Genomic DNA, 26,583 nt, shown 5'->3' with positions numbered 1-26,583 from the left:
TTAGTAGTACTAAGTAGGGGTGTTCATAAAAATCTGAAAAATCGAACCAAATCGATCAAAAAAATCAATACTCTTGTTTTGTTTTGGTTTGGTTTTGGTTTTGAATTTTAAAAACCGATCAAATTTGGTTTGGGTTTGGTTTTAATAAAAAAATAACCGAACCAAACCGACTATAGGAGTAGCTATTTCAAATTTATTATTACACCTATATATATATATATATATATATATATATATATATTATACAAAGTTTCAAAAATTTTATGGTGAATGTTAATCATTTACACTTTTAGTACAGTTCGTTACCTTTATATTCTAGTTTGATTGGTAGTTTTCTTTTGTTAAGTGTAAGAATCCATTTCATGTTAAAATAAATATATTTTTAATTGAGTCCTTAAATTATTCATCACTATTTGATTCAATTATCATCAATATATTTTAGTAAATAATAGATTTATAAAAGGGCAATTGATTTGATACTGTTAAGTTGAAAATGTGGTCGCCGGAATATGTGTTTGGTAGTGTATGTCTTATATTTAAGAAAAAATTAACAAATAACCGAAAAAACCGACAAAATCCGACATAAACCAAATCGAGAAAAAACCGATTTAATTGGGTTAGTTTGATTTTAATATTTAAAAAATCAACTTATTTAGTTTAATTTCTTTTAAAAATAATCCAAACCAAACCATTAACCCCTTAGTACTAACCACTGGACCCAGCTTGGTTATCTCGTGGTGAGTCAATAGAGGCAAATGTTAGAAGTGTGGGATACGCATCTCCGCGCAAAGTAACCATTCGCCACGCCTAATATTACTACCTCTTTCTCAAAGCTTCCTGTCAGAATAGCTCACCACTTTCCAGAGATTATGGTTTGTGCTCTCTCTCTCTGCTTCGAACTTTTTTCAAACAGCTTCTCCGGTAAGATTTTCCCCAATCTGAATTTGCTATTCACTTCGTTTTTGAATATTTTTCTTGTAATATTTGCTAGTTAATTAAAAATTTAGAATTTCAGCTTCTTACAGTTCATAACTACGAAACCCTAACCTTAGCTTTTTAGATAGATAAAAGCCATGGACGAAAATAAAGGTGGGGAACCAATCGAGCAGTTCCATAGGAACGAAACAATCTCCGCCGTTGCCGATGATAATTTTCTTGTTGAAGAAGATGATGATTATGAAGATCTTTATAACGACGTAAATGTTGGTGAGAATTTTCTCCAATCTTTTCGTAAAAATGAAGATTTAGTAGTATCTAAAAATGATGAGGTTGAGAAAAAACCTGAACTTTCCCCTCCGGCGGCAACATTTCCGCCGCCGGCCGTGGCGGAAAGTGGAGGTGGAAATGTTCAGGTTGAGACGAAACCCATAAAAGAGGAGGATGTAGCATCTGGGGTTTCTGCTAGAGGAGGGTCAGTAGGTGCTGCAGCTGGGCCTGGGGTTTCTGCTGGTGGTGGGTTTAGGGTTGAGTTAAATCGCTCATCGGAGGGTAAGATGGGTGATTTAGTGGAGCGGATGGTGAGTAGTAACGTTCCGAATCAGGTGATGGTTCAACAGCCTAACACTGGTGGTGTTGCCGCTGTTGGAAATGCTGGTAATGTTGGAAATTCAGGGAATGGCAATTTTGTGAGGCAAGGAGGGGTTAATGGGAACGGGGCAGGTAATATCGTTGGTGGAGGTGCGGGTGCTAGTGGTGGAGGAGGAGGTGGTGGTGGAGGGGCGATTCTTTTTGTTGGCGATTTACATTGGTGGACAACGGATGCTGAGCTAGAGGTGGAGTTGAGCAAGTATGGACTAGTGAAGGAGGTGAAATTTTTCGAAGAAAAAGCTAGTGGGAAGTCTAAAGGATATTGCCAGGTTGAGTTTCATGATTCCTCTGCTGCCTCAGCTTGTAAGGAAGGGATGAATGGACATGTTTTCAATGGGAGGCCATGTGTGGTTGCCTTTGCATCATCACCGTATAATGTGAAGAGGATGGGTGAAGCTCAGGTGAATCGAAATCAACAGGTTGCCCAGACTGCTACTCCCCAGGCAAGGCGGGGGCCTGCTGATGTGGCTGGTAATAAAATTGGAAATAACAACACTGCTACTGGTGGCAATTACCAAGGTGGTGGGGATGGCAACAGGGGTTATGGTAGAGGAAATTGGGGCAGAGGAGGCCCTCAAGGTATGGGAAATCGGGGGCCTGTGGGTCCTTTGAGAAACAGGCCTGGTGGGATTGGAGGAAGAGGGTTGATGGGAAATGGTGGAGGTGGATTTGGACAAGGTATGGGTGGTGCACCTCCACTTTTGCATCCTCAATCAATGATGGGTCAGGGCTTTGATCCTGCTTTTGGAGGAGGGCCTATGGGGAGAATGGGTGGTTACGGAGGATTCCCTGGTGGTCCAGCTCCTCCATTTCCTGGTATGTTGTCATCTTTTCCACCTGTTGGAGGAGTTGGGATGCCTGGTGTAGCTCCTCATGTAAATCCTGCATTCTTTGGCAGGGGAATGCCAATGAATGGCATGGGAATGATGCCAGGTGCTGGTATGGAGGGGCCGAACATGGGGATGTGGTCTGATCCTAATGCGGGTGCATGGGCTGGCGACGAGCATGGTGGTAGAGTGGGAGAGTCAAGTTATGCGGAAGAAGCTGGGTCTGATCATCAGTATGGAGAAGTAACTCATGATAGAGGGGCTTGGCCTAATAACTTGAAAGATAAAGACAGGGGATCAGAGCGTGATTGGTCTGGTTCTACAGATAGAAAACATCGAGATGGCAGAGAACCTTCCTATGATAGAGACATGGCTCGTGAAAAGGATAGAGGGAATGATCATGATTATTCAGAGAGGAGATACCGAGATGATAAAGATGTCGCAAGAGACAGGGAGAGGGACAGGAATCGTGAACGTTCTCGAGAACGAGGGCGTGATCGTGATCGAGATCGTTATAGGGATGATAGAGATAGATATGCTGATCATCACAGGTACAAGGACCGTGAGCAAGAATATGATGATGATGAGAGAGGAAGGTCATCAAGGGGACACAGCAAATCACGATTATCACATGAGGAAGACCATCGGTCAAGATCAAGGGATGCTGATTATGGAAAGAGGCGGCGTATAACTTCTGAGTGATCTGCAGCTGCATAATATCAAGGATACTTTAGAATGAAATCGATTAGGAGCTAATCCACCGAGAGTTTGCCATGTGTATTAAGCTTTCTACTAAGAGGATTTCTCACCACCTGCTTCATCAGATAGTTGCTCTTTGATATGGTTAGTTGATGCTCTTTCAGTGTTCCTTTTGAAGGAGCTCTGGTCTCTCAGCACTAAGAAGTAAGTTCACAACTCATCTTATGTTTAATTAGTGCTTTTGGTAGTGAATGCTATCTGTGTTTGTTGTTCCCCTGATGAACTTTCATTGTTCGAAAACCTCTCTCAAGCTCGATCATTTTCATATTCTCTTTTGTTTGGGCTTGTCTGGGCTAGTTGGAAGGTGACTGTTATTATTATATGTGGAATTTAATCTTACCAAAATTTTCATCATTTGACACTGGTCAGTCATGGGAATTGTTTCTCTTAGGACTTGCTGCATAATTCTATGAGCTAAAAACCCCCCACCTATAACCCCAGGGTCGTGGGTTCAAGTCACCAAAGGAGCAATAGCTCGAACAAGGGGATTAAAGGTGAATCAAAGGGGAGGGGAATAAATAAAAAATCTTTGGGCTAAAACCAGTTTTAAAGATTATATTAATATTATTTAGAATCTAATTTTGCCCCCCTATCCCCCAGGCTTAGGTTTCCGTACACACTGCTCTCCCCAGACCCCACATGTGAGATTATACTGGGTTATTGTTGTTGTATTTAGAATCTAATTTCATAGGAAAGTGGATGTTTCTTAGGGAATGTGTTAAGTTGTTCATTCAATTCCATAAGTAAACAGAAATATATATCTTTTCTAAATCTCTCTGTCTTTGCACCCTTGTTATGTGGTAGCTTTCAACCTGATATGTCTAGCTATTGGAATTGTGGGAACTTGGAAAATATATTGGCCTTCGGGACACCCCAGGCTTTGTCAAATTTCATGTCTTGTCTCTTAGTTATTCAGAAAGAACCCTATCAGGTTTTCTATTTACACTGTTTTTGGGATATTGGGATGCCTAGCGTTTGACTGCCACTCACTCCTTCGCTGCGAAAGGCTATAGTTAGCATTTCTCTCGGATTCTGGTTGACACTAGCTAGTCCATCCCAAGTTCGATGGGTTTTTCACTAGGTAGAGATACTAAATAGAAAGTGATCCATATTCCAATTTAAGCTGAAGATCTTTAATGGTTTTAGTAGAATTTGTGTGCTAATTTAGACTTTGAAGTTTGATCTCTATCACATGATACTGTTTGTAGTTACAATCTTGATTATTTATTTCTGCAAGTTGTTGATTGCAGATGTAGTTCTTTGGTTTCTTGTGATGATAGCCTGGAGGAGATAGAGCAAGCTGTTGGACGAAGTATGGTATATCTTCAAAATGCCTTGAAGCTCTGTCTGAGAGAGCATGTTATATTACATGGCTTTACCTCTTAGTGAAGATTGAATTGCTAATAGAACGTTATGTCTCAGTTTTTAGCCTCTGTTTCATGTATGTTTTAGTTGAATGTGACTTGAATAATCCAACATTTGGTGACTTCAGACTTCAATTTTCTGTAAGTCGAGTGACAGATTATCCTAGAAATTTGCTATTTGATGTAATGTGTTAGGATGTTTTGACACAGGTTGGCGCCGATCTGCACCCTTCTTGCTCGGGCGTTTGTTGTACTAATCATTTTTCTTCTTGTATCATCTTTGTTTTCTTTTTGACCCAGTTTTTTTGTTGGGCATATGATGTTTAGAGCTCATTCTTCTTCTGCAAGTGTACATAGAGTTTTCTTTTTATAGGCTTGGTCTCTTTTTTTTAACCCAGCTTTTTTGTTGGCCATATGATGTTTAGAGCTCTTCTTCTGTTACAAGTGTACATAAAATTTTCCTTTTATAGGCTTGTGAAAGTGTATATGAAATACTAGCTATGACATAGTCATGGTTTCAGTCATTTTACATGAACTCTTCATCTTTTTACTATCTACTTGCGTTTTGCGTCTAATTGTATGTTTCCCGTCTCTGTTTAAATTGGCAAAATATTGTTTCACATGCGCAGCGGATAAGCACTGTGGTAGTATTAGACTTTTTACGTATTCCTAAAAAGTCGTTTACTCCTCACAGATAATTGTGTACATTTTGTCTATGCTTTAAATTCTTATATTTCTTCTTCCAATGCCTCTTGGAAATGTTTTTCCAGATAAGTTTTTTGAAAAATGATTTTCTCTTATGATAGATCCTTTTACATTTACACTAATTAACTTCATGCATAAGAGCTCTCAGACTGTCAGTGTTTCCCAAAAATATTGCGCTCCCTTTAATCTTCTCCTTCATTCCCAAACAGGCTTATCTCGGTAACTTATTTTTCAACAAATAATCAGGAGTTCAACTTTATTCCTTAACAGCGTAATTTTTTTTCACATCATCAAATTATTTAAAATGTGATTACAAGTAGTTATCCATAATACATAGGCTAGTAACCTTAAAAATGAAATAACTATCCTGATATAACTAGTTTTATTACACCCATAATGAGTAGAGGAAGAAATATGACACGGTATTGAAACATATGACAGGTAGGAGCTTGAGTATAATATGTTTATGATTATGATTATTATAACAACGAAAAGAAAAAGGCTAATGATCCACGTAAGCAATGATAATATCTCCATTGTCCATTAAAAATACCCTATCCTAACCGACCATGCCCCACATACGACACAGACGTCTCAGATCTTTCGGCAAAACCAACAAACCAATCATATGCTTCCACGTACTCACCCTCATACCGTTATTTAACCATTATTTCATCCAACGAACCTCATTATCTCCTATCTTATCCTATCTTCAGAAGTTAGAACTCTGTCCCCTCACTCTCTACTCTTACCTCTCCAACAATCTTTCCTCCATTTTCTTGTTCTGAAGCTTTTGTATCAGCAGATCAGAATTCTAACTCAGTTCTCTACAAAGTACACCATTAGAGCTCTTGTTTTTTGTATTTTAGGGGAAAAGAATCCCATTTTGATCAAGAATGATAGAAACAGATTCATAAAGTTTGAGTCTTTTACCAAGTTCAACAACATATTTTGCCCTGTTTCGTTTTTGTTCACGTTTACAGATACTTTTTATACTGATCTAGAAGCCTAAGAAAACAACATATATAGCATAAGCAATTCGAATGGCAGATTCGGACAATGAATCGGGAGGGCAGAGAGAGAGCGAGAGTTCACTAAGAGAGCAAGACAGGTTCCTTCCAATAGCAAATGTGAGCAGAATCATGAAGAAAGCTTTACCAGCAAACGCAAAAATATCAAAGGACGCTAAAGAGATAGTTCAAGAATGTGTTTCTGAATTCATCAGTTTCATTACTGGGGAAGCATCAGATAAGTGTCAGCGTGAGAAGAGGAAGACCATCAACGGTGATGATTTGTTGTGGGCAATGACAACACTTGGTTTTGAAGAATACATTGAGCCCCTTAAGATTTATCTGCAGAGGTTCAGGGACTTAGAAGGGCAAAAGAGCACCATGGCTGGAATACAAGACAAAGAGAATAGTGGATCAGTGAATATGGGGAGTAGTTATGTTGAGGACTATGGCATGATGATGATGGGTCAGCATCATCAAGGACACGCGTACAGTACCGGAGTATACAATCAGACGGCTGGAAATGATGCAGGGATTGGTAATGCAGGGTCTCGATTTCCTGATGTTGGGAGGCCAAGGTAGCGCTACAGGCTACAACTATTGAAGCCTATGATTATACTTACTTTTGTTCTACAAATATGTAAATTGGTAAATACGTGTGTACATTTTCCAATTTGGTGTAAACATGGCAGCAAACGGATGTCTACATCATAGTTTCTGTCAGTAACTTGATTGTGTAACAAAAGATTTACACTTCTCCTGTGTCAATGTAAATAGGTTAAGTGTCCACTACATGTCTGGTAGATGAAATGATCTCCGATGTCCACTTACAATTTAAATATAAGGAAACAATCCACAATTATCTCAAGTGTGTTATTTTGAGTTCACCAAAAGGTTGAATACCTAAAAATAACATATTTGTATCATAACGCCTTAGTAATTTTTTACGTGAGATCTGATTTTAAGCAGCAACCAGGGGAGTTGGGATGTTGATACATCGCATGCCAAGCTACAAAACCTCACTTAAAGTAGTTTGATATAGGATCAATAGAGTAGAATATGTTTTCCTTGCTGAATATCTAACAAAGTCTTGTTTATGCAATTAAATTAAAATGTCGCGAACAATATTCATTCATGTAGAACTCATGGATACATTGGAAACAGCCTCTCTATCCTCACAAGATAAGGGTAAAATCTACGTACACACTACCCTCCCCAGACCCCACGGTGTGGGATAATACTGGGTATGTTGTTTTATAGAACTCACGGATACAAATGACCTGAAAATAAGTCTTTGTGAGCATATTATGACAACCATTCGAGTAATAAAGTCCTTGGCTCTTTCTGTCTTCATTTTAACTGGTGATACAAAGATGAGACCATAAAATGACTGGAAGCTCAAGAACACCAATGACATGGTATTACTGAAAAAAGCAGAGTGCAAAAAGAAACGGGGCACTCATCACTAGTTTGGAACTCAACAAATCACAGTGTTATCATCAAACAATAAGAGGCACTAGAGTGATTGTACTTTCTTGTTTAGTGGGTGTTCCACCAGGAAGTGGTACAACATGGTCTTACTTGACAGGCCTACCGTTCTAAAGTCTAAATCTTATTTATTCTCTACGTGGGATGATTCCTTTTCCACCTCACTTTAAACATTTTCAATTCCTAAATCCAAACGCCCACAAATTTTACGTTGTAGGAAAAGTTAAAAGGCATGGGCAAACATCACCATCCAATTGGCCACTAGCCAATAGCTGATCTATTAACACAGCTTGTTCAAACATTAGTTAGCCTTAGGCAAGATATAGCAAGTTTCTAAAAGATTCCAGGCTTCCTTAACAGGAGCACAATTTAACAGGCAGAGAAACAAGTCATTAAGCAACCAAAAAGAAAAGGGAAAATTCCTCACCATAAAAAATGGAAACGAAAACAGCCCCAAGTAGACCCAAATGCATGTTGATTCTAACAATTTATACTTGTAGATTTATAGTACATGATCAGGGCAGCCGATTAAGTTAACAGAAAAATTAAAATTAAAACTACAAATGTGTTTATACAAGCAGTAATCTGGCACTGGGCTTAGGCGCTTATAGCTCTACAATATCCTACTCGAAGAGTTAATTGAAAAACGAGACATTAAGAATAGATTACAGCTGGTTGAACTCACAAGGCACAAATTCACGAGGAAGAGAAAGGTTGGATATTGATCGATAGTGTAGGGTACCTTTCCTGTGATTACATTCTACCCATGTTTTTTCAGGCCTTCACACCTTTGCCAGAAGGCTTTTTTACATCCTTCTCAGCATCACCTTCCTCTTCCTCGTCATCTTCCTCATCAGCTAGTTTAGTCAGCTCGTCCTGGATCATAATCTTTATAGATGATTTTCTGGGTGTGAGATCTGTATCAAACCTCTTGGCTGCAGAAGAAAAAAAATTGCCATGCATTGGTTAGAAAAAAGGTGAGTGCTCTTTTGGCATCCAAATATCTTGCTACTATGACCTCATGGAGTATCATGTTTCTCAAAGTATAACTTAACTACCAGAAAATAATCAACAAGACCGAGCATCTTTTTTTATCTTTGTTCACCGAAAAAACTGCCAAAAGAGAAATACACACTTACCAAGTTGCTTCAGAATGTCAGTGAAGGTGGCCTGCAAGCACAAACAAAAACACTGTTAGCAATTCAGGAAATGCAAAATTTGGAATGTAAAGAACCACTCTGGAAATATTATCACTCAAAATATGCAATGGCCTAAGAGCTTCACTGAGGAATGGGCGGATGAAGAGCATTATGCAAGCTTCTAATTAAGCAAATACTTTTCTGGGGGAAAAATGATCTTTCCCTTGTGTTCCATTATAGACCAAGAGTAACCTTGAAAAACTTCTGCATCATAGCAAAAGGGCTACAGAGAAGAATATACGTCCAAATGACCATGAACTGCAGAAAGTACAACAACATTTATTGTCACAGCAGGAACACGCAACCTAATTACGGTTCAATGCTCACCGTGTTGAAGTCAACTTCTTTAAGAATTTCACAAATTGCATTTCTGAGTTCATCATCACTTGGTCTCAATTTATCTTCTTTGCTCTTGTCTTTTCCCTTTACAATCTTTTTCCCTGCACAAATAGAAAAGCTCGCAAAGCACAAAAGCACGTTAAAAATACCTTTGATAATCATCATGACAAAACCAACCATCCTTGAACACCTCATAACAATCCATAAAAGATTCTCACCAGTATTTTCCTTGGAAGTAGACTTCTTTGGTATTGAAGATTTTTCTTTAACAACTTCAGCTTTTTTCTTCTTTGCAGACACCACTTTAGGACTTGCATCAGTACTGGCATTGTGCTTTGAGCTCTTTGGTGATTTTGAAGGGGGTTTTTTGGGAGCAGGACTAGGCAGTTTAGCGACTGCAGGTTTCTTGGTCTTAGCTTTCTCGGCAGGTTCTTTCTTTGTTGAAGATTTATTTGAACTTTGCTTATGCTTTTTCCTGTCCTCCTCAGACTCATTTTCAGATTCACTCTCCTTCTCACTTTCAGCTTGCTCTGACATCTCATCATCAGATTTCTCAGGAACACCATTAGCCTTTTCCTCTTCAGATTCCTCCTCATGGTCATCTTCTTGCTCAGATTCATCTTCTGACTCATGCACAGTCTTCTTCTTCTCAGCCTTTTGAGATGCAGTTTCAGTTTTCTTTCCACTCTGTAAATAAAGTATATGTATCCAGACAGCAAAATTTTAGCTAATTGTTTGATAACTTTCTCTCTTCTTTTTTACTTAGGAGAAAAGATCCTCTATACAAATCAGTGTTTCTGAAAGCGAAAAACGCAAAGAAAAGGTTAATGGGTCCATGGGGCTTGAGGCAAAAAGCCAGAAGTGAAGCACACAATTTATGAAGTTAAAAATACCACATTTACGAATATAGTAATATAATTATCAAATTGCATTTTAGAAAAGAAAAAAGACTAATTTCAGCATTCAACAATCCTACTCCTCAAAGTTGAGATTCAGATAACAGACTGTTTATTTCAGCATTCGAAGCACACACTTCTCTGAAGCGCATGGCTTCACTTGAGAAGTGATAACTCATTGCTTTAAGCTACAAAGCGATGGCTTTAACTGATTCAAGTCAGACTATAACTCTGGACAATCCCCAGAAAAAGTCACTTTAAAACACCAGGAAAACTGTGCAAACAATTTGGGAACTACATTGTTAAGTCATATGGCATATTAACCCACTTAGATCATAGGATGTGGATGCAGAAACTCAAGTTAAGAATAAAATGTGAGAACAAGTAAAACTAAAACCAAATAGTTTGTGCAATGAAATTTAATTAATTTTTTAATCAAATTTTGTCATGAAATATAATAAAGTCCACAGATACAAGTTGCCAGTTGCAAGCAAAAAATTCTCTCTTTGTTGGTCTTGCACTACTAAATCTCAATTAATGTTAATAAGAAAGAGAAATACCTTAGTTGAACCTTTCGAGCTAACAGATGCCGAGGAGGGACTTTTTTTGCTCTCTCTTTTACGCTTTTTTCCTTTACTTGACTGTTCATTCAACCAGAGAAGTGTCAGCACACTATAAACAAATACAACAAGTCACATATGCTTTTACAACAATCAGAAGTCACCAACCTGTTCCTTCTCAGCAAGCAACTCAGAAGTCATAGCATGAGGAGCTTCCAAAAAGTCCAACAACTTTGTCACCATGTCTTCCTGATGCATATAAAGCTCCTAATTAGTTAAAACACTTGAGAGAAAGACTAAATACAAGATGCAATCTTCATACTATGAAATAGGCGAGTCAATTTTCAGAGTCAATTTTCAAAAGCAAATTATCAACTGCCTATTTGGCCTTCTCTCAGTAAGATAATTTTTTCCCTTTTTGATATGTAATTCACTGGTAGGGCAAATTGCATGTGACGAATTAAATAACTATTTATGCGAAATAAAAAGGTCTAACATGCAGCTACAAATGAACTCACCTTTCTTGATGTAGCTTTTGAAACAGGTATATCTAGTACATCACAGAATTCCAACAGCTTCTCTTTTACATACTTGTCAAGCTTTTCTTTTACTTTCATCCTTTGCTTTTCCTGCAATATACAATGTTCTAAAGTTTAGCATTTCTAAAAGCATAATGATAAGATAATGACTGAGATACATAAACAATCAGTATGAGCAAGCAAAGAGAGGTTTATACTCAAGTTTCCCAGACCACCATCCCAGGGATGGAAAGGCAATGGGATAGTCATTTACTCGTATAGTCATCATTTTGAAACATGGATGTCAATACCTCATTTTCATGCCACACAAAGCCAGAAAACCGTGAAATATTGCTCTTGATCTGAGCTGCCTGCAAAGGACAAGAACTAAAGCAAAATGAATAAAATGTTGAAAGTAGCAAGACGAGATCATAATTGAATAGCACTCTAGCGGATGTGAGCCAGCTGACTAGTTCCATAAGTGGGGATCTAGTAACATGCAGATAGTCCTAATCAAGTTATCAGTAGAAGAATCACGCTAAGTGCTTCAATCATCATCATTGCCAGACAAAAAGAAGGGGAAATTCCGAGTATAAGAAAATGGTTGAGCAATCTCCTAAACTTTAGAATCCAATGTAGACAAGCATACTCTGGTAATAATTACTCACAGATCTTAATTCAAATAAGGAATATATCTCTTCTTGAGAATAAAGCTTTAACTGCATGCTGGCAAAGAAAAAAAAAGTACCTTATATTGTTATCTAAATAGAAGAAATCATATGGCGCTTACGTGGCATGATGTGACTTCTTAGAAACTAGAAAAAAATGAACAAACCATTTCTTTTCTAAGAAATACAAACTTGTTCACAGACTAAGCTGCAAATGATCTCAAAATTCTTTGCACCACTTCACTTCTCACATTGCTTCTGAGTTGCGAAAGAAGAAAAGTAGACTAACAATGTTGCTCAGATGAAATCCAAAATGCATAATAAAGTACAACAAGATTTGTTCTTACATAAAATGATGTAAGTGATTTCTTCAAGATAAATGGTGAAATAATTGTTACTTCTTCTCAGTGATTATATATACATATTCTATCTTCCTTCGAAGGGTAAAATATAGGAGAAGAAGAAAGATGACTATTTTGCGGAACAATTAACATCAAGTAAAACCAATCCATTTAGACTATCACATGATATAAGTGGATCATAAAGAGCAGACTTCAAAGTTCCCCTACAGGAATTATACTTCCTACTTTTTGAAGGATATAGCCTCATCCTTTTTACATGACGGTGGTGTCCGGGCCAGCTTGCTCACACCTTGATTAATTACACAAGGTGCCTGCTATCTCACACCAACACATCGAATCACTCTACCCACCAAGGCTTAGACAAAAGGAAAGAAAATGCCTAGTGTTTTTTGCTTCCACTGAAATTTGAACTGAGATCTCATGGTTCTCCCCCACTTTATTGACCACTAGATCACACCCTTGGGTGGGATATAGCGTCATCATAAACAAGAGAAACTCAATTTTTACACTGACCTCAACATCAACATGACATACCAAAGTTCCAAAAAATTTAAATCTTCTTTTATGTTTTTCTTATCCAGTAAGTAAAATGTCACAGACAAGTTTATATCAAAGTTACTCACACTTTTCACTTTCGATACCCACCCGTGTTGACACGACATCGACACTGGTGTAGGTGTGGAATCCATATTGCATCTGGTCAATCAATTTGGGTACTTTGACCAACCAAAAGCTACAAGGAAATTCTAAATGAGATTTTTAAGGTTGTCTCGTCGTGCAGCTTTCTTGACTCCTACCGAGACAAAGAAGGTTCTTCGAGGCCTTAATTATGGTGATAGATTTGGGATGGCACAAGAGATCGAGACAAGGACTACTTTTAGTAGGTTGTAGAGATAGCTAGGAGGATGGAGCGTATCCGCCAACAGGAGAGAGGTGCTTAAAGCCAAGAAGCCTCTACTTTTAGTCACTTGTAACATTTTGTTTCTTTTACAAATAGCAAAGCTACAATAATAGATATTAGTGTATAGCAAGGTTTAGTGTTAGGAACAAGTTTAATAATTGCGTAGATTGAGGAGAAAAAATGGAAGTTAGAAAGATGCAATTGGTAAAATAGCTCATGTTTAACATATTTGAAGAATAGAGTAATCAAAATATACGCTGAAAAACTTATAAGGCTTTCTTTAATGTACTCATAAGATAAAAGTTAAATAGAACTAGTAAAGATACATATTCATTGTGAACCAGAGAATTTAAGGGAAATAACTAGTTCTTCACTAGGAAGACCAAGGGTAAGATAAAGAATACAATTCAGAGACAAATCTTACAAAGAAAGGAACTAAGTCAGGACGTTACCTTTCCGCGCCTTCCAAAGAGAATTGTGTGCAGCAATTTGAATGTTTCTTCAGTCTTCCTTTTGGATAATTTGTATGCAACTGAAGTTTTAAAAAAAAAAAGTAAAGATGTTGAGCCGCTGACAATGTTAATTTGCAGCTATATGAAATCGAGTGAGGTCAGGTACCAAACTGAGATTTTACAATAGAGATATCACACTAGAATTAAAAGATAATATCATTGACCATTATCAAAGTTTATTACATATAAGGTTTTCCTCACAGACCATCTACATGTGAAAATCCCAAGAAATAGATTAGGATAATCTGGGCACAAAGAAAAGAAAGCAAGCCTGAAATAACATCAAGTAACTCATTCAGAGCCAATTAAAACCAAGGGAATTAGCAAGTAAAATACCATTAGGAATATCTTTCAGTGCAGTTCCACGACCCTGCAGAACACAGAAAACAGGAATTCATCTCACAACCAACAATAAACGTGAAGCATGAGCCTAAAATCTGGATAAGCAAAAAAGGAAGACACAATAAATGCCATTAACAGTATAACATACCTTTTCAATACGGAATTCCTTGTTGGATTCTCTGTCAATAGATGCAACCAGCCTTTCAACAGATTTGCGTTCACGTACAGGACGGTCAATTGTTGAGGGTGCAGGAGTTTTTGGCTCTATTTCCTTCTCCTTCTTCTTTACAACCTCTCGTTTCCTTTTCCTGTCTTTCTTCCCCTTCGACTTAACACTCTTCTTAGACCCTTCTTCATCCTTACGCTCTTCACTGCTTTCTTTATCCTTTTTCTCTCCACCTGCCTCCTTTTTAACCTCCTCATCATCCTTATTATCTGGCTCTTCAGCTATATCTTCTTCCATTGTGTCGCTCCTGGGTTCCTGCTTCTCTTCCTCCCCTTTAACTTCCTGGTCAGCTTTCTCTTCTTCAACTTTATTGCTTTCGTTCACCTCTTCCTCCATTTCAATTTCCTGGTCAGCTTTCTCATCTTCTTCAGCTTTGTTGCTTTTGTTCACCTCTTCCTCTTCTTCTTTTCTTTCTTCTGCCTCTTTTTCTTCTTTGCTTTCTTTCACCTCTTTTTCTACGTTGGTTTCTTTTGCCTCTTTTCTGTCTATATCCATCTTTTCAGCATCGTCTTTATCGGTCTCATTGCTCTCTGCTTGCACTTCCTTACTTCCATCCTTTTCCACATTCGAGTCCTTGGTAATAGCGTCACCCTTATCTTCCACTGCCACATTCCCATTAGCAGGCGCCTCCGCTACCTCAGTCACTGCGTCCCCTTCTCCCATAACTAATATTCAACTCTAATAATCGAAAAGATTAAAACTTTTAGCAAGTAGCAGGAACAAACTGCATATGAATATGCAAAATTGTAACAGGCAAAACATATAAGCAATGTTTTTGCAGCAATTGGCAGTATTTTTGTCGTAATTTGCAGCAATTGGCATAACTAGTGCAGCTTAATATTAAGCTAGAAAACACAAAGCAACATTGTCTACAATTAAGTGCAAATTATATCTTCGAAGTATTTAGCACACTGAAGCGAAAAAGAAAAAGGAAAAAGAATAAAGATCCAATTTTTTTATGAAATCTGCGAAACCCTAAGCTGCAAAAACTAAATCTCTTAACACAAATAAAACATAGCGAGGTACAAATACAGAACAAAAGCACCATTTTTTGTGAAATATGCATAAAATTGATGTACAATTAAAGAGTACTTACAGAGATTTGCGAGCTCTAATTGGGGATTTTAGTGCTCACCTCGCCGAGTTACACTCTCATTAACTGAGTTTCTCTTCTTTTTCTCTCTCTTCGTTTCAACGCTCACACACACACACACACAGTAGGGAGCACTTTTTGTGTTTTGTGTACTAAAATGCGTTGCGGACTCCAATTCCGGATTTAAAACCGGTTAAATGCCATGTCGGATAACTGTGACAGAGCCACTGTTCTATCGCTGGACTTTTAATTTAACGGTGTATGATCGGTTTGTAGATGGCATCTTGTGGTGAACGGTGGAGATTGCATATTCGTTTTGGACCTGCAAATGTCTTTCTACGCTACATTGCTTTAATTATCGTTGACTAACAAACTACCTTCCCTCTTTTCCTCTTTCTTTTTTTCTTTTTTATCTCTCACTTTTGGTCTTTTCCCGCGACACTTTCCCTCCAAAAACACTCTTGATTTTTTTAACACATTTCACAAATACAAGGGGCTGTTTGGTTATAGGGATTAAGGGGGTTATTCTGTATAAAATTTAAGATCAAATTTATATAATATTTGATTGTGTGAATTATTCAAAATTAAAATAAAATATATACCAAAATCATAAGATTAACTATCTTATGTAAACATCTAGTTACTCTGGTTATAATCCCAGATAATCCTAGGATAAATGTGATTTTGAACCAAACAACCCCTTAAATATTACATATGACATAACTATATTGAGTTTTTGGCGAAAAACGTCCTTTAACTATACTCATAACCTAAACTACATCCTTCACATATCATTGTAAGCAGAAAACATCTTTGTTATATCCTAGAATTAACAAGCTGCATCCTTCCGTTACTCAAAAATTATAAAACTAACGGAATAAAGTTATTCACGTGAGATGCCAAGTCTGCTTCAACGACCATTGCTGTCTGCAAATTTCAAAGTCTTCTCAGCTAACTGAGTCTCTCTTCTTTTCAGAAGTCAAAACTAAGTCTCAGAAAGGGCTTGCATTACAGCACTCTGCAAACAAATTAAAAAGAATTAAAAATGGAAATCAAACTACTTTGCACCAAAGAAATCAAAAGGAGATAACGACGCAACCAGGTAATTGTCACGTATGTGCCAAACCAAATACAACTTACAATCACTCAGATGATAGAGACAACCAGTCAAGCTTTAGCTGCAAAATATATGGAATGCAATACAACTTATTATCTTGTCACTAGGCTCCTCGTGACTCTCTTTGATCGGAATAGGAACATACTCTATAAGCTTTGTCATTTTCATTATTGTTAATATTTCTCAGCCTAATAATGATGAAAAAATTACTACTACAATTATATAGTTACATTAGTGTTTACCCTTAAAATGAATAACAATTGAATTTATACACGGTTTAAAGTATATGTGATTTAATTTAACACGAATGACCTAAGAATGGTAAATCATTGAATTAAGGGAAGATAAAACAATCAAATCAAACACAATGGATGATTAAGCCTCACTTATGGCGAACACTGAAAGTTGGTTTATATTAAATCGGGAAACGGGCTCGATTGCAATTAAACAAATAAGCAACGGAAGAACACTTTGAACAGTAATTAACGAACAAAAATTGACTTTAATGTTTTGATATGTGTGCCAACCGTGGTCTTAAAAATAAAAAGGTTCTTTCTTTATATAATAGGTGAGTTTCAATCTTAGTAGAAGTTTAAATAAGTTAAAAATCTTTTTTTTCTCTGGAAAACCGTGATACATTGTTGATACTTGGCGAGATTTGCGCCATAATATTCGGTTAAGGGCGGATATGACGTCTCCTTGTTTGTCCTTTCCAACCGGCTTTCCTTTAGTCTCGATTCTTTATTTTGCTCGAACCGATTCTTCCCATATTTGGCCGTGTCCGGATTTTAGCGCATCATTCATCCTTTCCGGGCTCAGATCCATAAGAGCCCTCGACTTTATCCGAGGTCATATTGGATCGGGCTATCCTCCCATTTCTTTACCGGAAAATCGGGGTAGCTTTATGCCCGGTTTTACGCGTACACAATTACTAAGATTTACTTTTTGTAAGTGCAATTATATCTTCTAACGTTTAAAGCTCCATAGTTGTAGCAGTACGCTACTTCATTTGATGTACTGTTGAGTGTATTATAATGGTGAGATTGCAGACTTCGCTATCGTGAACTCAACTTGCATGTGCGTTTTGACTGTATTTGGTTGGTGGATCACTGGATATTACTACCATTTACTTGTACCATCTTTTGGTTGCAAAGAACATAAAAGAAATACTGTGCAAAGGTCTAATGATGGTTTGGATTTCTTTGTAGTGGCAAGGTAGGACAAAGGGAGAGCGACGAAATACTTTGGGTGGTGTGGGACGTCACGTGCAACTCATGTGAATAGCTTTATTCTGTTAGTTTTATAACTTTAGAGTAACGGAAGGATGCAACTTGTTAATTATGGGATATAACAAAGATGTTTTCTATTTACAATGATATGTGAAGGATGTAGTTTAGGTTACGGGTATAGTTAAAGGACGTTTTTCGCCAAAAACTCTAACTATATTAGTTCTTGATTCCCAAATGAAGATAATGAAATTGTAACTTTTTGATATCTATTTATTGATATTAATGAACATATTAACTATGGGTTTATGAAGACACTTGTGCTATAGGACTTATGGAGATCGTATTTTTAAGCTTAGTTTTCAATGTGTTTCTTAATTGGACATGCTAACTCTAGAATTTGTCATTTTACCCGAGGTGATAAAATTAGTGAAGCCATGTGTAAACTTGATCTATTAACATATTTTTATGGTAAATTAATTTAATCCATTAACATTAGAAAACTCTCTAAAATCTGCTACAAGAATACATCATACTCATGTGATTAAAATGTAATATACTAGAATAGGAAAACTATAGAGGCAACAATTATTTGTGTTAGTGATACGAAGAATCCAAATTACACTCAAATTGTACAAAAGCATGTAATATGGTAGCTAAACTATGGATCTCTAATCAGCTTCTCCAATGGCGATTTACCTGAAAGTAGAGAAGGAGGAAGACGAGTGAGGAAGGTAAGAGAGAGAGACAGAAGTGAGAAGAGAGAGTGAGAGAGGTAGATAGGAATTTACCAGAATTATAACTGCCTCTGGGATTCCTTCAACGACTTATTTAATGTGTTGAAGTCTAATCTCATCACTTGGATTGTAACTATAGCTTTAAATCTCGATTATTCCCTTTATTGAACGCAACAACGCCGTTTCTTCTAGTAGTCGTGTGTAACTCACGTGACTTACCCCGGCTAACCCTAATATACACGCCTCTTTCCCATTTTTTCTAGATATTTCCACTCCCCTTTCCTAATTCAGTTGTGTTCATTACAATACCTCCCCCATAGAGACTGACTTTGTCCTCAAGGTCGAAGCTGAGCTATAAAGTCAGGAAATTGACTTTTTATATATAACCTCAATCCTCTCATGTGGCTTCTTCTGGGATGAGATTCATCCACTGGACTGACACATTAACCTGGACAACATTATTGACCTTAACCATACGGTGTTCAAGAATTGCTAATGGTTGAACCAGTATCCTGCCATGCACATCACAAATCGGAGGGTGAAGTTGTGGATCCACCTCTGGGACTACTCGTTTCTTCAACTGTGAGACGTGAAAAACAGGGTGAATCTGGGAAGTCGTTGGTAGCTCCAAACGGTAAGCAACACTGCCTATCTTTTGTAGAATCTTGTAAGGCCCAAAGAATCTCGCACTAAGCTTTAGATTATTTCGAACTGCAATAGACAACTGTCTATATGGTTGTAGTTTGAGATAGACCCAGTCTCCCACTTCTAAGACCCTCGCAGACCTATTCTTGTCAGCATCAAACTTCATGCGAGCATGAGCTTGTACCAAGTTGTCTTTGAGGCTGAGTAACATCTGCTGCCTTAGAGCTAAATTAGCTCCAATTGTTGTCTGGATTGGATGACGCAGTGACCCTAGGGGTACTTGTGTAGGAGGGAACCCATAGAGTGCCTAGAAGGGAGTAGTTCGGAGAGAACTCTGATAATTGGTGTTATATCACCATTCAGCCAAAGGTAACCATTTTAGCCACTTCTTAGGATTGGCAAAACCCATAGATTGTATGTAGGCTTCTAGGCAATGGTTGAGTCGTTCTATTTGACCATCTGATTGAGGGTGGTAGGCTATTGACATGTTCAACTTGGTACCCATAGTTTTGAAAAGTTGCTGCCAAAATTGACTGGTGAAGACAGCATCTCTGTCAGTGACTATAGACTTAGGCAACCCATGCAATTTGTAAACCTCTTGTAGGAATACCTCAGCTACTTCCTTAGCTATGTAAGGATGTTTTAAAGCCAATAAATGACCATATTTGGTCAACCTATCCACCACCACTAAGATTACATCCTTATGGTTAGAAGAAGGTAAACATTCTACAAAGTCCATAGCTATGTCTTGCCATGGTAGCTCAGGTATGGGCAATGGCTGGAGTAAACTAGGAGAATGGACATTCTCATTCTTCATCCTCTGATATATGTCACATTCAGATACCCATGTGCAAATATCAGCCTTCATGTTTGGCCAGTAGAATACCATCCCAACTCTCTTGTAGGTTCCTAATTGACCAGAGTGTCCTCCCAAAGAAAATTGATAGAGTGCTTCAAATATCTTGGCTCTCAGATTAGTTCCTTTGCCCACCCAAATTCTCTTGTCAAACCTGATAATACCCCATTGTAGACTGAGTTTAGGTTTACCAGAAGGGTCTGCTATCAACTCAGCTACCAGTTGTAGTGCATTAGGGTCACTTTCATAGATTTGGTATACTTTTTGCATCCATGTAGGATCTGATGAGGTGATGGCACACAAAGTAGAGTCACCTTCCTGTCTTCTTGATAGAGCATCTGCTACTCTATTTTTTGTTCCCCTTTTATAATGAACCTCATAATCTAGGCCCGGTAACTTGGTTAGACCTTTCTGCTGTAGTGATGTAGTAATCTTCTGCTCCAATAGGTATTTGAGGCTTTGATGATCAGTTTTTATAATGAAATGCCTCCCTCCATTAGATAGTGTCTCCACCTCTCAACTGCAGCTAGTATAGCCAAATATTCCTTCTCATAGGTGGATAAGCCTCTATTCCTAGGTGATAATACCTCGCTAAAGTAAGCAATAGGTCTGCCTTCCTGTAATAGAACTGCTCTCATTCATGTGGAGCAAGCATCTGTCTCTATAATGAAGGTTTTTAGTAAAGTCAGCTAATGCTAACACATGGGCTGTTGACATAGCTGTTTTAAGCTCCTGGAAGGCTGCTTCTGCTTCATCAGACCACTGAAATGAATTCTTCTTCAAGAGATAAGTAAGAGGCCTACTAATAGTGCCATAGGCCCTTACAAACCTCCTGTAGTCCCCTATAAGCCCCAGGAAACCCCTCAATTCCTTGACAGATTTAGGCCTTGGCCAATTGGTCATGGCCTCAATTTTGGAAAAATCTGAAGCTACCACACTTCCCGATATAATGTGCCCCAAATACTCTACCTTATCCTGTCCAAATGAACATTTAGATAGCTTGGCAAAGAGTTGCTCTTGCCTCAGAATTTCCAGCACTCTTCTTAAGTGTACTATATGGTTATAGACTGTGTGACTATAGAACAATATGTCATCAAAGAAAACCAAAATAAATTTCCTGAGAAATGGCTTAAACACATCATTCATAAGATTCTAAAATGTAGCAGGAGCATTAGTTAGGCCAAAGGGCATGACTTTGAACTCATAGTGACCTAGATGGGTTCTGAACGCAGTCTTATAGATATCAGTCTCCTTCATTCTGATTTGATGGTAACCAGCCCTAAGGTCAATCTTAGAATAAATGGAAGAGCCACTCAGTTCATCCATTAAGTCATCTACCAGTGGAATAGGAAATTTTTCTTTAATAGTCAACTTATTCAATTCTCTATAGTCAATGCAAACTCTCCAACTACCATCCTTTTTTAACCAATAAAACTGGGGAGAAAATGGGGAATGGCTAGGTTGTATGATTTGATTACTTAGCATCTCATTAACTTGTTTCTCTATTTCATTCTTTTGAAAGTAATTGTACCTGTAAGGTCTCAAGCTGACTGGGTTGGCATTGTTCTTCAGGGGTATGTGATGATCATGAGCTCTTCTGGGAGGCAGTCCTTTGGCTTCAGCAAAACATCTGGAAATTCAGCAATGACTTCAGAGATTGCTGCAGGTATCCTTTCTTTGTCTACACTCCCTGGTTCTGGTTGGGATGTTATGGTAAACAAATGAGCCCATACAACTTGACCCTTTTTCAACATTTGTTTAACTTCTGTAACTGTCATACTCTTCTGTTTTGCTTGACTGTAGATTCCCTTCAACTCCACCTTTTTACCCCTTTGAGTAACCTGCACCTTATACTCTACAAAATCTAAGAGTACAAAGTTGTGTCCCTTCATCCAATTTCCTTCTAATATCATGTCATTGCCTCCCAGTCTCACCAATCTTACTGAGTCTTCAAATTCTACTCCTTGAATTTTCCATTTTAACTTTGGACAAGTATGGATACTAAAAATATAATTTCCACTAGCCACAATAACTCTCATAGGGAATGCATCATTAATGGTGCACCCTAACTTTTTAGCAGTCTCTAAGTCCAGGAAGCTATGAGTGCTTCTTGAGTTTAAGGGAATAGTAATCCCATTCCTTTTAGCCTCCCCTCTTAGTAAGATAGTATTAGGAACCTCAGTCCCTGATAGGGCATTTAAGCAAATGGCCTCATCAATTGGTTCTTCAACTGGTTCTACATCATAATTCATAATATCCACTTCAGTTTCTCCAATTGGCACCATCTCCTGTTGTTCAGTTGTAGCAGATATGACATTCAGTTTATGCTTGCACTGATGTCCTGGCTGATATTTATCCCTACATTTATAGCATAATCCATGAGCTCTCCTAGTTTCAAACAATCTGTTTCCAGTATTTCCTATTGACAACCCTCTTCCCCTAGTATTCTGTTGGTAGTTTGAAGTAGTGGATTTGTTCCACAACTCTTTTTCTTCCCAGCTCAATGCACTTAGTAAATTTTCTTGGTGTCTAGCCTTATCCAGAGCTTGGCTTAAAGAGAATGGATTTAGCATTTTAATAGTATGCCTAATTTCCTCTTTTAGCCCTTCCACAAAGAATTCTAAAAAAAATCTTCAGGAATAATAGACCTAATCAGTAGTAATGCCTTAAGGTCTTCAAATTTATCCAAATACTCAACAATTGACCCCTTATGTTCAATATTTTCAAATTCTCCCATTAGATTGAATTTACTATTATTAGCTCCCTTAAATCTTTTACAAATTTCTTCAGTGAACGCATGCCATTTGATTGTACCTTGGTTAATTTGATAGGAGAAAAACCAGGATTCAGCCTTACGCGTCAAATAAATAGCTGCCACTTCCAAATTTTCTTCTGGATCAAGGATGTGATGATAGTGGAAGTACATTTCACCTTTCCTCAGCCATGAACAGGGATCATCTCCATCAAAATAGGGAAATTCATAGTTAGCACGATGATTGCTCCTCTGAGGTCTGCCCTGCTCATTGTACTCCCCTTTATATGGTCAACTCATTGAATTATCCAACTGAAGTCCATCCCTGGATGCACTGCCCAGAATCCCATCATGGTGATGAACCATTTTCTCCATTAACAAGTCCAATTTTCTGCACAGTTCCTCCATTTTTGAGTATTAGACTCAATGTAATTTTGAAGTTGATTCTCGATCTTCTTAACTGTTTCTTCTGTAGCTTTTGAACGAGTTTCTGGTATTATCATTTGGCCAGGATTATGCTCTGATACCAAGTTGTAATATACTAGAATAGGAAAATTATAGAGGCAACAATAATTTGTGTTATTGATATGAAGAAACCAAATTACACTCAAATTGTACAAAAGAATGTAATATGGTAGCTAAACTATGGATCCCTAATCAACTGCTCCAATGGCGGTTTACCTGAAAGTAGAGAAGGAAGAAGAGAGAGAGAGAAAGAGAGAGAGAGAGAAGTGAGAAGTGAGAAGAGAGAGTGAGATAGGTAGTTAGGAATTTACCAAAATCATAACTGCCTCTGGGATTCCTTCAACGACTTATTTGATGTGTTGAAGTCTAATCTCAGCCCTTGGATTGTAACTATAGCTTTAAATCTCGACCGTTACCTTTATTGAATGCAACGACGTAGAGCCGTCAATATGGGCTTGGCCCTTTGGGCCAGCCTAGCCCAACCCTTGATTTAGTAGGACTGGGCTAGAGTTTTTAGAGCCCGTTTAAAAACGAGGCTTTTAAACCCGACCCGAGTAAACCTGTGGTCCGTGAGCCTTGATTGAGGCTGGGCCGGGCCGGGCCGTGGGCCTAATAAAATATTTATTTAAAATATATAAAAAATAAAAAAGTATACTGCCTTTAGAGATGGAAAGTCAGAATTGGATCTTTACTAAGAGGAAAACTTGATCTTGAGAAGTTTCAAGAGATGATGTTGTCATGTATTGGAAGAACCATTCTAGAAATTCCGATTTTTCAATGATGGTGCATGATGTACTTAGCATTTTTATTACCATTGTACCATTGGAATCAACATTTAGCATTAGTGGTGTGTTCTTACAAAGTACAGAAGTTGCATTTATTATGACAATGTCCAAACACTTGTTACTACTTGAAATTGGTTGTACAGATTTTCCCGAACTCAAATTGGTAATATTTTTTATGTGAATTTAAATATTATTAATTTTTAAAATTTAATTATTTTTAATATTTAACTAATTAATATTGCATATGAATTGTAGATGAAAGTGAAGATGTTAAGACAACCTTGTCACAAGCGGATTCAAATGTGTTTGATGAAGATGATGTGTTGGATATCTCATAAGCATCATGAACGTTCTCTTGAATAGTTTGTTTTAAGTTTTGACTTTTAGTGAATGAAATATAGTCCTGTCTTTTACTTTTTTTAGTATTTATTGTGATATATTGGAACAATATAAAAAGTTATTAAGTTTTGCGATTTTTTTCCAATAAGATATTTTTTAACTTTTAAATAATTATCTTTTTTTTAGGTTAGAACTTAAAGAAAAAATATAAAATTATATTTTTTTAAATGATGTGTCGGCCCGTGGGGGCCCATGGCCCACATAGGGCTGGGGTGGGCTGACCATTATAAGGCCCATCAAAATGGTGGGCTAGCCCAGCCCAGCCCAGCTCGTCAATTGCTAAAGCCCACGTGGACTGGGCTGGGCTAGCCTGACCCGACCCATCTGTTTCTTCTAGTAGTCATGTGTAACTTACGTGATTTACCCCAGCTAACCCTAATATACACGCCTCTTTCCCATTTCTTCTAGATATTTCCACTCCCCTTTCCTAATTCAGCTGCGTTCATTACATGAAGAATACCTACAAAAGTTTTAAAAAAAAATTACAAGACATAATTATAGGATTAGCAAAGTTATAAAATATGGTGAGAGAATATTGAGCATTTAAAGTGCAAAACATTCATATAAGTATTACATACATGCTAATGCTAAGATTAACGTGTGTTGGTACAAAATTTCATGATTAAAAATAACTATCTTACATATGACATAACTATATGGCCAAATACATACACTACCCCTTAAACTTATCCCGCCTTTTTTATTTAAGCACTTAAATTCGAGTTTGTATCTATTGAACATCTAAACTCCTCCAAAAGTGTGTCAATTAGATACGTTTTGTTGAGACTGTCAAAATATAAATACATGCATTTAACACGTGGTCGGCGTGGCAAGAAGAACCAATGAGACAGTCGCACATGGATTTTGATTTTGAAATAAAAAGGAGAAAACAAAAGAAAAAGATTTTAAAGGGAAAGAACTAAAAAGCTGGTTACCCGCCTGCTATAGCGTTAACAACCTCCCCCCCCCCCCCTCTCTATATCTCTCCATATTTGCTTCCAATTTCTCTATAACTTTTCCTTAAAAGTCTATAACTTGCAAATAATGAAAATCAGTCATCCATGGTGGTTTTATTCATTCATATCTCCCCTTACCTTTTGCCCCTAACGTGTGAGTTTTCCTTCATACCCTCCCCTTCTTTCTTCTTTCTACGAGCATATGACATTTTTATTTATTAGATTTTAGGTAAGTATCTCGATTTTATGTTGAATTGAGAAACTGGATTTTTTTTTTAAATTAAAACTTCACTCATCATTTCTCTTAATATTTGGTTATTGAAAATTCTAATCCTTCCCGTGACAGATAGGACAAAAAGTGATACTTTATGCTAGAATTTATCTATTTTTTTGTTTGACTGAATTGGGGCCTTTAGTTGATTGATTTCAGACACTGGGTATAAATTTTTACTGGGATTTGTTTCCATCATAAAAAATTTTAAGATTTGAAATCTTCTGGCGAGTTGATCAACCTTTAAGAAAAAAACTGGAAAAGAGAAAGAAAAAGAAAATGAATTAACCATTTTTGAGATACTCCACTCGCTCAAAGAGGGTGGAAAACCATACACTTTTCATGTAAACGAAATTTGTCTAATTGACATACTTTTAAAGGAGTTTAGATGTTCAATAAGTACAAACTCGAGTTCAAGTGTCTAGATAATGTATGTATTTGGCCTAACTATATTAGTTATTGGTTCCCAAAAGATAATGGAATTGTAGCCTTTTGAAATCTAGTTATATATATTAATCAACATATTAACCACGGATTTATCAAAATACTTAGGCTATAGAACTTATAGTAACAGTATTTTTAAGTTTAATTTTTAATGTTGCTTTATCAATTGGACGCGCTAATTCTAGAATATGCCGTTTTACCATAAATGTACAAAATTAGTGAAGCCCATTGTAAACTTGATCCCTTAGCATATATTTTTGCGGTAACCTAATTTAATCCCTTAACACAAGAAAACTCTCTAAAATATGCTATCGGAATATATCATATGTGATAGAAGAATACCTATCAAAGATTAAAAAAAATTACAAGAGGAAATTATATATAGAGAGGAAATATGGTGAGAGAATGTTGAACCGTTAAAGTTCAAAACATCCATAATATCAGTGTAGTAGACATGCTAATGCCAAGATTAATGTGTGTTGGTGAAAGATTAGACACGATTAAAAATAAATATATTCATCAAAGAAATAAAGTTATTCCGAAAGATGTACATCCTCTTAAAATTCATGTACAG

General features: G+C 37.2%; 4 protein-coding genes across 5 annotated transcripts; 2 read left to right on the top strand and 2 right to left on the bottom strand.

Annotated features, from left to right (window-relative positions):
- The first annotated feature begins 751 nt into the window (after positions 1-751).
- Positions 752-5,090, top strand: LOC104223387 (uncharacterized). Of its 2 annotated transcripts, none has more exons than XM_009774818.2 (3): positions 752-921; positions 1,061-3,317; positions 4,424-5,090. In XM_009774818.2, exon 2 carries the CDS (start codon positions 1,074-1,076, stop codon positions 3,114-3,116), a length of 2,043 nt encoding a protein of 680 aa, XP_009773120.1. In that variant the 5' UTR covers positions 752-921; positions 1,061-1,073; the 3' UTR covers positions 3,117-3,317; positions 4,424-5,090. The 2 variants fall into 2 exon arrangements, with proteins under 2 accessions (XP_009773120.1, XP_009773119.1); XM_009774817.2 differs by having other exon boundaries at positions 753-921; positions 1,065-3,317.
- Positions 5,091-5,937: 847 nt separating this feature from the next.
- Positions 5,938-7,120, top strand: LOC104223388 (nuclear transcription factor Y subunit B-3-like). The gene has a single exon (XM_009774820.2). It carries the CDS (start codon positions 6,286-6,288, stop codon positions 6,832-6,834), a length of 549 nt encoding a protein of 182 aa, XP_009773122.1. The 5' UTR covers positions 5,938-6,285; the 3' UTR covers positions 6,835-7,120.
- Positions 7,121-8,198: 1,078 nt separating this feature from the next.
- Positions 8,199-15,712, bottom strand: LOC104223389 (DEK domain-containing chromatin-associated protein 4). The gene is made up of 12 exons (XM_009774821.2): positions 15,360-15,712; positions 14,186-14,941; positions 14,032-14,065; positions 13,636-13,715; positions 11,564-11,623; positions 11,253-11,363; positions 10,903-10,983; positions 10,735-10,815; positions 9,497-9,965; positions 9,267-9,379; positions 8,880-8,910; positions 8,199-8,675 (listed from the first exon to the last, which is right to left on the bottom strand). Exons 2-12 carry the CDS (start codon positions 14,924-14,926, stop codon positions 8,515-8,517), a joined length of 1,962 nt encoding a protein of 653 aa, XP_009773123.1. The 5' UTR covers positions 14,927-14,941; positions 15,360-15,712; the 3' UTR covers positions 8,199-8,514.
- A 4,816-nt stretch (positions 15,713-20,528) lies between these two features.
- On the bottom strand, positions 20,529-21,083 carry LOC138873387 (uncharacterized mitochondrial protein AtMg00860-like). Its single transcript, XM_070151855.1, has one exon. It carries the CDS (start codon positions 21,081-21,083, stop codon positions 20,529-20,531), a length of 555 nt encoding a protein of 184 aa, XP_070007956.1.
- Between the last annotated feature and the right edge of the window lie 5,500 nt (positions 21,084-26,583).

This window comes from Nicotiana sylvestris, chromosome 7 (assembly GCF_000393655.2).
Source record: "Nicotiana sylvestris chromosome 7, ASM39365v2, whole genome shotgun sequence".
NCBI classification, from domain to species: domain Eukaryota; kingdom Viridiplantae; phylum Streptophyta; class Magnoliopsida; order Solanales; family Solanaceae; genus Nicotiana; species Nicotiana sylvestris.
This window is presented reverse-complemented; position numbering and strand designations above follow the sequence as displayed.

Excerpts from the sequence above, each read along its gene's own strand:
- LOC104223387 (XM_009774818.2), top strand. The coding sequence starts at position 1,074 with ATGGACGAAAATAAAGGTGGGGAACCAATCGAGCAGTTCCATAGGAAC.
- LOC104223388 (XM_009774820.2), top strand. The coding sequence starts at position 6,286 with ATGGCAGATTCGGACAATGAATCGGGAGGGCAGAGAGAGAGCGAGAGT.
- LOC104223389 (XM_009774821.2), bottom strand. The coding sequence starts at position 14,926 with ATGGGAGAAGGGGACGCAGTGACTGAGGTAGCGGAGGCGCCTGCTAAT. Across the intron at positions 14,066-14,185 it reads AGGAATTCCGTATTGAAAAG|GGTCGTGGAACTGCACTGAA; the intron begins GTATGTTATACT and ends TGTGTTCTGCAG. Across the intron at positions 10,816-10,902 it reads TGCTTGCTGAGAAGGAACAG|TCAAGTAAAGGAAAAAAGCG; the intron begins GTTGGTGACTTC and ends TTGAATGAACAG.
- LOC138873387 (XM_070151855.1), bottom strand. The coding sequence starts at position 21,083 with ATGAATGATGTGTTTAAGCCATTTCTCAGGAAATTTATTTTGGTTTTC.